This window comes from Corvus hawaiiensis, chromosome 2, assembly GCF_020740725.1.
Source record: "Corvus hawaiiensis isolate bCorHaw1 chromosome 2, bCorHaw1.pri.cur, whole genome shotgun sequence".
NCBI classification, from domain to species: Eukaryota; Metazoa; Chordata; class Aves; order Passeriformes; family Corvidae; genus Corvus; species Corvus hawaiiensis.
This window is the reverse complement of record NC_063214.1, coordinates 122709640-122719513: the sequence shown is the minus strand read 5'-3', so window position 1 is coordinate 122719513 and position 9874 is coordinate 122709640. Positions and strand designations below refer to the sequence as shown.

General features: G+C 67.1%; 1 protein-coding gene across 3 annotated transcripts; it reads right to left on the bottom strand.

The window, feature by feature from the left end:
- Window positions 1–1057: 1057 nt before the first annotated feature.
- Window positions 1058–9250, bottom strand: RHOG (ras homolog family member G). Of its 3 annotated transcripts, none has more exons than XM_048292516.1 (2): window positions 9209–9250; window positions 1058–2327 (listed from the first exon to the last, which is right to left on the bottom strand). In XM_048292516.1, the coding sequence occupies exon 2, from the start codon at window positions 2295–2297 to the stop codon at window positions 1722–1724; it is 576 nt and encodes a 191-aa protein (XP_048148473.1). In that variant the 5' UTR covers window positions 2298–2327; window positions 9209–9250; the 3' UTR covers window positions 1058–1721. The 3 variants fall into 3 exon arrangements, with proteins under 3 accessions (XP_048148473.1, XP_048148483.1, XP_048148491.1); XM_048292526.1 differs by lacking the exon at window positions 9209–9250 and adding an exon at window positions 9051–9109; XM_048292534.1 differs by lacking the exon at window positions 9209–9250 and adding an exon at window positions 9010–9027.
- Window positions 9251–9874: the final 624 nt, after the last annotated feature.

Sequence of the window (9874 nt, the reverse complement as noted above, 5' to 3'; positions counted from 1 at the left end):
ACATGGCCATGGGGATCCACTGCAGCGGGACCGGGACATGGCCATGGGGATCCATCACAGGGGGACCAGGACATGGCCATGGGGATCCATCACAGGGGGAGCAGGACAGGGCTGTGGAGATCCTCCCACGGACAGAGCAGGACAGGGCTGTTGGATGCCCACGGTGGGAGCAGGATTTGGTGCAGCCAGCCCCCGTGACCCTGTGGCTCTGCAGCCCCCTGGAGCCGTGTCTCCTTGCCGCGGGCTCCCAGGGTGGGGTTTGGAGGGGCCAGGCTTTGCAGCGGCCCCGGGAGGCTCCACGAGGCGCGGCCCTGGGAGGGGCTGTGGCCGGAGCCCCCCGGCCCCGCCGCCCACGCCTGCCCCCGGCTCTGGCCGGGAAGCGGGAGCAGGGAACAAAGGCGGCTTGTGGCGGGCGCCGGGTCTCTGCCCTTCCTGCAGGAAGGCCCCGGGGCCGGACAAGGGGCCCGTGTCCGGATCCGGCCACCCGCCAGCACGTGCCGGGGGGTGGTGAGGGGGGTGGCGAGAGCGGCTGCGAATGCCACCGGGCCCTTGCCAGTCGCTCGCTGCTGCCATCGCCAGTCACGGGACACAGGGACCCCCAGGACACCCCTGAGCATGGGCACACGGGGCTCTGCCCTCCACCTGCCACTCTAGAGGCAGCACTGGGGTTGGGGTGGCCGGGGGCTCCCCAGGTGGGGACCCCACTCGTGTGCCAATTCCTGCAATGTCCCCATCCCCAGTGTTCCCATTTCCACCCAGTGCAATGTCCCCATTCCTGTCCTTTACAACGTCCCAAGCTCCTGGGCGGGAGCTCAGCTGGGTACAGGGATGGTGGGGTCAGGACTGGCCATGGCAGGGACACTCCAAGCTTCCCCTGGCTGCAGTTCCCCCTGGAACAGAGTCCTGGCAGGCACCATGAGCACCCTCGCCTTGGCCCTGGCCCTGGCCGGGTGAGGGGTCCCAGCCCAGCTCGGGCCAGTGACACCCATGTCCCTCCAAGGAGTGTCCCCATGCCCAGGAAAGGTGGATGCGCACAGGAGAGCACAGGACACAGGGGGCCTGGGCAGGTTTTTATTTAAGGACAAGCAACTCTGGGGGCAGCTGGTTACAGGCAAGTCCCACTGCCCTGGGGAGCTCCAGCACCAGGAACTCTACTCTGGCCAAACTGGCTCCGCTCTCGGCAGGGCTGGAGGTCCCTGGTGTGGGGCTCACCCCAAACACCCCCCAGGAGGTCCCGGCACTGCCACCGGGATCCCGGGGCAGGACGGGACAGTGCCAGCGAGATGCTCCAGGCTGGGTGAGCGCCAGGGCTGGCACAGAGGGGATGGAGACCCCTGTGCCCCAGCTGGTGGAGAGGGTGCAGGTGGCAGGTCCCCACGGACGACTCGGGGTGGAGTGGCAGGTCTCTGTGGGGTGCTCAGGGCTGGAGTGGGGTTTGCCCACCCCAGGCATCCCCTTCTCAGGAAGCGTTGCTGTGCCGGGACCGGAGAGGCATCACCAAAAGTGACCACTGACAGCTGGGGCGGGGGAGCCCCGGTGCCCCCAGGGCGGGCGGCCAGTTAGTGCAAACAAGGTCTGTATTATTAAAGCTGGAGGCTTCGGGCTGGCGGCCCCAGGCCCACCGAGGCTCGGGGAGGCACTGGGGTGGGTGGGTGGGGGGCAGGAGGTGTTTGGGGGCGGCGGGGCCGGGGCAGGGGCAGGATCGTCTCTCGCCAGCCCCGTCACAAGAGCACACAGGGCTTCTTGGGCTTGGCCGGGACGGGGTTGAGCACGGCCCTCACGGCCTCAGTGAACACATCCTTGATGCCCTCCTGGTTGAGCGCCGAGCACTCCAGGTACTTGACGGCGCGGATCTGCTTGGAGAGGCTGATGCCCTGCTGGGTGGTGATGGGCGCCTGGTTCTGCTCCTTGAGCCGCTTCATGGTCTCGGGGTTGTTCCTCAGATCCTTCTTGGTGCCAACGAGGAGGATGGGCACACTGGGGCAGTGGTGGCACACCTCAGGGTACCATTTGTGCTTGACGTTCTCATAGGAGGGTGGGCTGGCGATGGAGAAGCAGATGATGAAGACGTTGGTCTGGGGGTAGGAAAGCGTCCGCAGGCGGTCGTACTCCTCCTGGCCGGCCGTGTCCCACAGGTTTAAGTTAATAGTCCTGCCGTCCACCGTGTTCTGGGCGCTGTAGTTGTCGAACACGGTGGGGATGTACTCCTTGGGGAAGGCGTTGGTGGTGTAGCAGATGAGCAGGCAGGTCTTGCCCACCGCCCCGTCACCCACCACCACACACTTGATGCTCTGCATCCTGGCGGCCCTGGCGTCCCCTTCAGCAGCCTGTGGGAAGGGGAGAGGCTCAGGGGGGACATTCCAGGGCTGGGTCACCGTGGTCCCCCCGCTCCGACACCCCGAGGCCGGTGGCTGCACAGGGGTCACACCCCCTTGGTTCACCAGCCAACCCACCGCCCCGTGAGCTTCCCAGGCAGGCACATCCCCCCAGCAGAGACCCCCAAAGGGGATCTGCCTGCCATGACCCAGGGACAACGCGTGGGCCACCACGCCCCGTGTGCACGGGGACCGCATTGTCCCCAGGGTGCTGCATCCATGGCAGCCAGGCTGGGCAGCATCCCATGCTGTGCTGTGCCATGCCGTGCTGTGCCATGCCGTGCTGTGCCGTGCCATGCCGTGCTGTGCCATGCCGTGCTGTGCCATGCTGTGCAGTGCCTCCAGCACGGGAGCTGTGCCTCCAGCACGGGAGCTGTGCCTCCAGACGGGACCAGGGCAAGGAGCAGGGCCATATCTGCGCTGTGGCAGCCTGTGGGCCGTCACCATTTGTCCCAACCCTGATCCTGCCCACACCAAGCAGGGCCAGTGCTGGTCCCGGCAGGCAGAGGCCGGGCCGGTGCTGTGGCTGGAGTGTGGCCACTGGGCTGGCCCCGGAGCCAACGTCCGCTCCAGCAGCTGTGTTTATCTCCAGTCCCGGCGCGCGTTTTCCTTCCTCAGGTTCCCTCTGCAATTCCCATTAAGGGCTGCATCCTGCTCCCCTTCCTGCTGCTGGCCAGAGCCCGGTGCTGCCAAGAGCCCTGCCCGGCCGAGGCAGGGGCACCCCGCAGTCCTGGGGCGGGAGGTGCCCACCCTGGGGCCGGCAGCCCCGTTCCCACCGGGACCCGGCCATGGGCAGCTGGTGCCCACCCATGGATCCCACCGGGAGGATGGGAGCACCGCTCCTGTGCCAGTGACAGGCAGGGAGCAGAGGTGCCGGGCAGAGATGCCGCAGTGTCCTGGAGTGTCCTGGGCTGGGGGTCCCCGTTCCCCGGAGCCCCCTGGGTCTGCAGGGCTGGGGAAGGGGGAAGGGACCGAGCCCCCGCCCCGAGCCCCTGCCGGTCCCTGCCCCCTCGGATGGGGAAGTCGCTCTTCCTCTTCCCGCCCTGACACGCGGCTTCCTGCGGCTGAGGCTGTGCCCTGACCCCCGCCCTGCCTGGCTGCGCCATGACCCCCAGACAGGCACAGGGGGCTGCCAGGAACACGGCACTGCTGTGCCTCAGCTTCCCCACTGCAAACCTGCTTCCCCGGGCAGGGGATCCCCGGCTCCTTGGCATGTGAACGGGGAGCAGCACAGGCGGCCCCCCATCCCCACCCCCGCAGGAAGCCGCTTGCAGGGTCCCAGGGGGCCACAAACACAGTCCCGGCCTTTGGCCTCCAGTTCGGGAGCAAGAACAGCCCAGAGGTTTTCTCACACCAGTTTGCACCAGTTGCTCAGCCCGGGGCAGCGCAGGCAGTGGGACCCCCAGGGGCTGCGGGGCTCAGAGGCGCACGAGAGAGCCGGGGCAGTGGGAGAAGGGACACAGGGGTGGGAGCAGGAGCAGGAGCAGGGGAGCAGGAGAGTGATGGGGATGGGACCAGAATCAAGAGTGGGATCAAGATCAAGGAGAGCAGGACAGTGGGAGAAGGAGCTGGATCAGGAGAAGCTGGAGCAGGACAGTGGGGAAAGGAAGTGGATAAGGGTGATGGGAGCAGGAGCACAGGGAGAAGGAGTAGGACAGTGGGAGGAACAGGCTCACGGTCATGGGACCAGGATGACGACTATGGGAGACCAAGGTCCCTCTGTGGCTGCACAGGGCCACCCTTAGGGACGAGCACGTTCCACAGGGGCTGTAACTGCCACCCATGTCCCCTGTGCCCCTTCTGTCCTGCAGCCACCCTATCTCTTTGCCCAGGGCCCCCAGGGCAGCCCCTGGAGCGGGACACGGCTGCCCCTGTCACCCCAAGGCCCCATTTGGCCCATCTGATTCAGTCAGGACCTGAAGCAGCCCTGAGCAGCAGCCTGCCCCTGTGTCCATCCCACAGTGGGACATGGCACACACTGGTCATGCTGAGCCCAAACCCTGCACCCCAAACTGGCCGTGGGCACCCTGGGATGAGCTGGCACCCAGCAGGAACCATCCCCATCCTCATCCTGGCGCAGAGGAAATCTGAGAGGAAACACTCATGCCCACGAGAGCATCACCCCTGGGACATGGAGAGGAGGAGGAAAAGGAGGAGGAAAAGGAGGAGAAGGAGGGGACAGAGGCCAGGAGTCACTTCTCCATCACCCAGTACCCCTGGGGGTGTGGAAGCCCAGAGCAGCCCCAGGTTTGTCACCAGCACACAGCAAATGTGGGCACTCGTGGTGCCTGTGGAGGGGCCACGGCAGGACCCGAGGGCTCACACAGGAGCGTTTTGGCTCCTGCCAGCCCTGGCACTGCCAGCACCAGGTACAAGATGCTGGTGGCACTATGAGGGGACCCGTGGGCACGGCCTACACTCACAGGGCAAATGTCTTGCTGAGGAGGGAGCTTTGTGTAGGGCAGAGCCCCCACAGCAGCTCCAAGTCCGTCTGGGTGCCAGGGAGGGGGATGTGGGTGCCAGAGGGGCTCCAGCTCTGTCACAACCAACACTTGGCAGCCACAGCCACCACATCACAGTCCCAACCGGTCCCCACGGCCCCAGCCAAGCCCCCGGCCCACACTCATCTTCCCAAGGACGATGAGGAGGAACCTGTGCCCCGACTCCTGACCCCCTGGGCCCCTGTGTCCCCCAGCACGGGACAGCAGGGGAGGCAGGAGCCCTGCCAAGGGGACCCCATTCCAGGACAGGGCTGGGGGCTGCCCGGCGGCATCCCCGTGGTGCCGGGCAGGGGCTGGAGATCTCCCGTGTCCCTGCAGCCACGCTGGGGCTCCGAGGGTGCTGCTGCCCTGGGGGCCTGGCTGGGCCAGCCAGGGGACACTGGGGGGTGCCTTGGCTCTGGTGTGCCCCCTCGCCTGCTGCCAGCTCCGCTGCCGGCACAAGGCCAGCTCTGTTCTCCCAGGAAATCCGCGCCCGGCAGCGCCTTTAACCCCTTCTGGGCCCCAGGATGCCGGCGGCGAAGTGGCCTCGTGGGGCTGAGGGCACAGCCCGCGGGGGACACAGCCCATGGGGGCACCTGCCCCTTCCCGGAGGGGACCCGGGGAAGGAAGGGTGGGAGCACGGGGAGGCTGCACCGTGTCCAGCCCAGGGCTCGGCACCCCGGCCCCGGCGGGACCCGGCCCCGCTCCTCACTGCGGTGGCACTCGGGTGTTTTTGGGGTGCTGGGGAGAGGGCGGCGGGGGCAAGGGGGGCTGTGGGTGGCACACAGAGGTGCCCCCCTCCCATCGCCACCTCCCGGCACGGGAAAAGCGACTCATCTCTTCAGCAGAAAAGGGAAGCAAAACCCTTTGCCAGCACTCCCGGTCGGGGCAGCCCCCGGGGGTTTTCCGCCGGGGAAGTGCAGCAGCCGCCCCCGTGAACTCCCTGTCCCACGGCCCCCAAGCCTGACCCGAGCTCCCTAAACCAACCCCACACCCCCAGGCACCCCCTGCCCGCACCACAACCGCCGGCACACCCCACTTCGGGCACCTCACACCCCACCGTACCCCACCCTGTGCACCGCACCCTGTCCCGGGCGCCCGAACCCAGACACCCCTCCCCAGCCGCCGCGTCCATCCCGGCCCGAGGGACGTGCTCAGGCTCCCCCACGGCCGGGGGTCACCAGCCCCAGTCACTGGAGTCACTCCTGCTCCGTGGACAGCGCGGCCCCCCGGCCCTGCCGCCAGATCAGCAGCACAAAGAGGAAATTACTAAAATTACTAAAATCTCTAAATCCCAAGCAGGGACCCCACAGGGGTCCATGGCTGTGGTGGGGACCCAGGGGCCCCCCAGCTCTGCCCCAGGCTCTGCCGTGGCAGCTAAAATAACTTCCATGCTGAGTCGGAGGATTTTGATTTCCCTCATTTTCCAGCTGTCGTGACTAATTTCCTCTTTTTATTTCCCCCCCAGGCCGGGTCCCACTCTGCCCCTCGCCATGGCCACAGCCACTCCCGGCCCTTGGCCTCTGCTCCAGGCGCTGCCAAAGCTCTGCAGCTCCAGGGCAGGAGCCAGATCCAGGCCCCTCGAGGGGATGTGGTGACCCCCTCCTCAACCCGGCCACTGTTCCCAGCAGCCACAGTGCTGGCATCAGGGGGATCCTGGGGTAGAGGGATGGATGGATGGATGGATGGATGGATGGATGGATGGATGGATGGATGGATGGAGGGAGGGATGGATGGATGGATGGATGGATGGAGGGATGGACGAAGGGATGGATGGATGGATGGATGGATGGATGGATGGATGGATGGATGGATGGATGGAGGGATGGATGGATGGATGGAGGGATGGATGGATGGATGAATGAAGGGATGGATGGATGGATGGAGGGATGGATGGATGGATGGAGGGATGGATGGATGGAGGGATGGATGGAGGGATGGAGGGATGGATGGATCGTGGATGGATGGAGGGATGGATCGTGGATGGATGGAGGGATGGATGGATGGAGGGATGGAGGGATGGATGGATGGAGGGATGGATGGAGGGATGGATGGAGGGATGGAGGGATGGATGGATGGATGGAGGGATGGATGGATGGAGGGATGGATGGATGGATGGAGGGATCCATGGATGGATGGATGGATCCATGGATGGATGGAGGGATGGATGGATCCATGGATGGATCCATGGATGGATGGAGGGATGGAGGGATGGATGGAGGGATGGATGGATGGATGGAGGGATGGAGGGATGGATGGATGGAGGGATGGAGGGATGGATGGATGGAGGGATGGATGGATGGATGGATGGAGGGATGGAGGGATGGATGGATGGATGGAGGGATGGATGGAGGGATGGAGGGATGGATGGATGGATGGATGGATCCATGGATGGATGGATGGATGGATGGATCGTGGAGGGATGGATGGATGGATGGATGGAAGGATGGAGGGATGGATGGATGGATGGAGGGATGGATGGAGGGATGGAGGGAGGGATGGATGGATGGAGGGAGGGATGGATCCATGGATGGATGGATGGATCCATGGATGGATGGATGGAGGGATGGATGGAGGGATGGAGGGATGGATGGAGGGATGGATGGATGAAGGGATGAATGAACGTATGGAGGGATGGATGGATGAAGGGATGAATGAACAGATGGTGGGATGGATGGATGGATGAATGAACGGATGGAGGGATGGATGGATGGATGGATGGAGGGATGGATGGAGCCAGCCAGGCCAGGCTCCATGGCCTCCTGACCCCCCTGCCACCGACCGCCAGGTCCCAGTGCTGGGCAGCAGCACGGCGCTGCCCCGGCACCTCTCTGTGTCATGGCCAAACCAAACCAAACCAAACCAAACCTGCTGCCACGCGCGAGCACACAGCCACACCTGCACCCGCAGCCAGCACCTCCTGGCACCACCTCAACTGTCCACAGATGGTCCCGGCGCCCACGGTCCCAGTGCCAGCCCCCTCCCACCACACACCCACCACAGCCCGTCCCCGTGGGCCCCCTCCACCACAGTCCCACCACAGCTTGTCCCCACAGGCCACCAATGGTACCTCAGTGGCTTCTCCTTCCCCCGAGCCAAGCAGAGGAAGCCCAGCAGCCCCCAGCCCCGGCACCCATCCACACCCCCCACAGGCTCCAGGGGACCCGCGCTGACTGACTGACCCAGTGACCCTGGAGGAGACCCCGGGGGGCCCATGACAAGCAGCCACTGCAGGCACCCCCCCCGGGGACAGCCCTGGTGTGTCCTGGCTGCTGCACACGTGTGACAGCACCTGCAAGGGATGTGCGGGGTCACTGCAGGGGGATCAGTGCAGGCGGAGGAAGAGCAGTGGTGAGGGGGGGAGAGCAATGGGGGCAGTGGGCAGTGTGGTGCCAGAGCAGGGGTGTCAGTACAGAGGGGGTCAGTGGGTCCTTGCAGTGGGGACAGTGCAGGGGGCAGGCAGTGCAGGGGATCAGTGGGGTCAGTGCAGTGGAATAGGGCTGGAGGTGTCAGTGGGGTCAGTGCAGGGGTCAGGTTAGGGGGGCCAGTGAGTCAGTGAGGGTCAGTGCAGTGAGCAGTGCTGGGGAGGTCAGTGGGGTCAGTGCAGCGGTGGTCAGTGCAGGGGGCTCAGTGGGTCATTGCACGGGGATTGGGGGGTCAGAGCAGTAGGGAGCAGTGCAGGGGGTCCGTGGGTCAGTGCAGAGGGGCCAAGGAGGGGTCAGTGCAGGGGGGCCGTGGGTCAGTGCAGGGGGGCCAAAGGGGGGTCAGTGCAGGGGGGCCGTGGGTCAGTGCAGGGGGGCCAAGGGGGGTCAGTGCAGGGGGTCCGCGGGTCCGTGCGGGGGCCGGGGGTCCCGCGGGCCGTGCAGCGCCCCCCGGTGTCAGCGCAGCCCCTGCAGCGCCGGGCCCGGGAGCGGGGCGGGGGCGCGGCTGCCGATTCGGCGGGTGCGGGGCCGGGGGCGGTGAGGGCGAGGGTCCCGCCGAGGGGGTCGCGCCGGGCCAGTTTCTGTCCCCGCTCTGTCCCGGCAGTTGCCGGCCCCGCTCCCGCCCAAAACTCCGCTCCTCCGGCACCCCGTTATCCCCGCTGTCCCGTTATCCCTGGACCCCCGTTATCCCTGACGGTTCCGTTATCCCCGGCGGTCCCGTTATTCCCAGACCTCCGTTATCCCAGCCCCGTTCTCCCCGGCGGCTCCGTTACCCCAGGCGGTCCCGTTATCCCCCGTTGTCCCGTTCCGGGCGGGTCCCGCTGCTGCCGGCCCCGCCCCGGCCCCGACGGGCGGCTCCTCCCGCCCCCCGACCCGGACCCCGGGCGGGCGGGGACCCCCGGCCCTTGCTCTGCCCCCGGCCCGTACTCACCCCGGGGCATGGCGCGGCGGCGGGCGCGGGGCCGGGGCGGCAGCGGCAGCGGCAGGACGAAGAGCAGGACGAAGTGGAGGAGGAGGAGGAGGAGGAGGAGGAAGTCTGCGGCCGCCTCCTCCGCCGCCCCGGGCGGTCCCGCGGAGAAACTTCCCTCGCCGCGCCCGGCCCCCCGCGCCCGCCGTTTCCTTCCTCGGCCCGGGCCGGTCCCGGGACCGCGGCAGCGCAGCCCCTGCGCCCTCCGCCATCGCCCCGGGCTGCGGGCACCGGGACGGGGCTGCGGGCTGAGGCTGCGGCGGGTTTGGGGCAGGACCCCGGGGCAGGACCCCCGCGTCCCCCTGCGCCCCCCGGGACGGCCCCGAGCAGGGACCCGCAGCTCCCGTGGCCGGGTTGGGAGCAGGGACCCTCCTCCTTCGCCCCCACCCCCCACCCTTGACGCCACCTCTGACCCCCCCAGCCCTGGCACTCACCCCTGACCCCCCCCTCTCAACGCCCCACCCCTGACAGCCCCCTCGGCCCCCCGCCACTCACCCCGACCGCTGCGGACAGGGACGCACTGGAACGGCCACTGCCAGCCCAGGGGGTCCAGAGCTCTGAGAGGTGCAGGGGGTGACGAGGGAGGGCAGCCCACCCCACTCGGGGCTCCCTGGGGACTCGGGGGCTGAT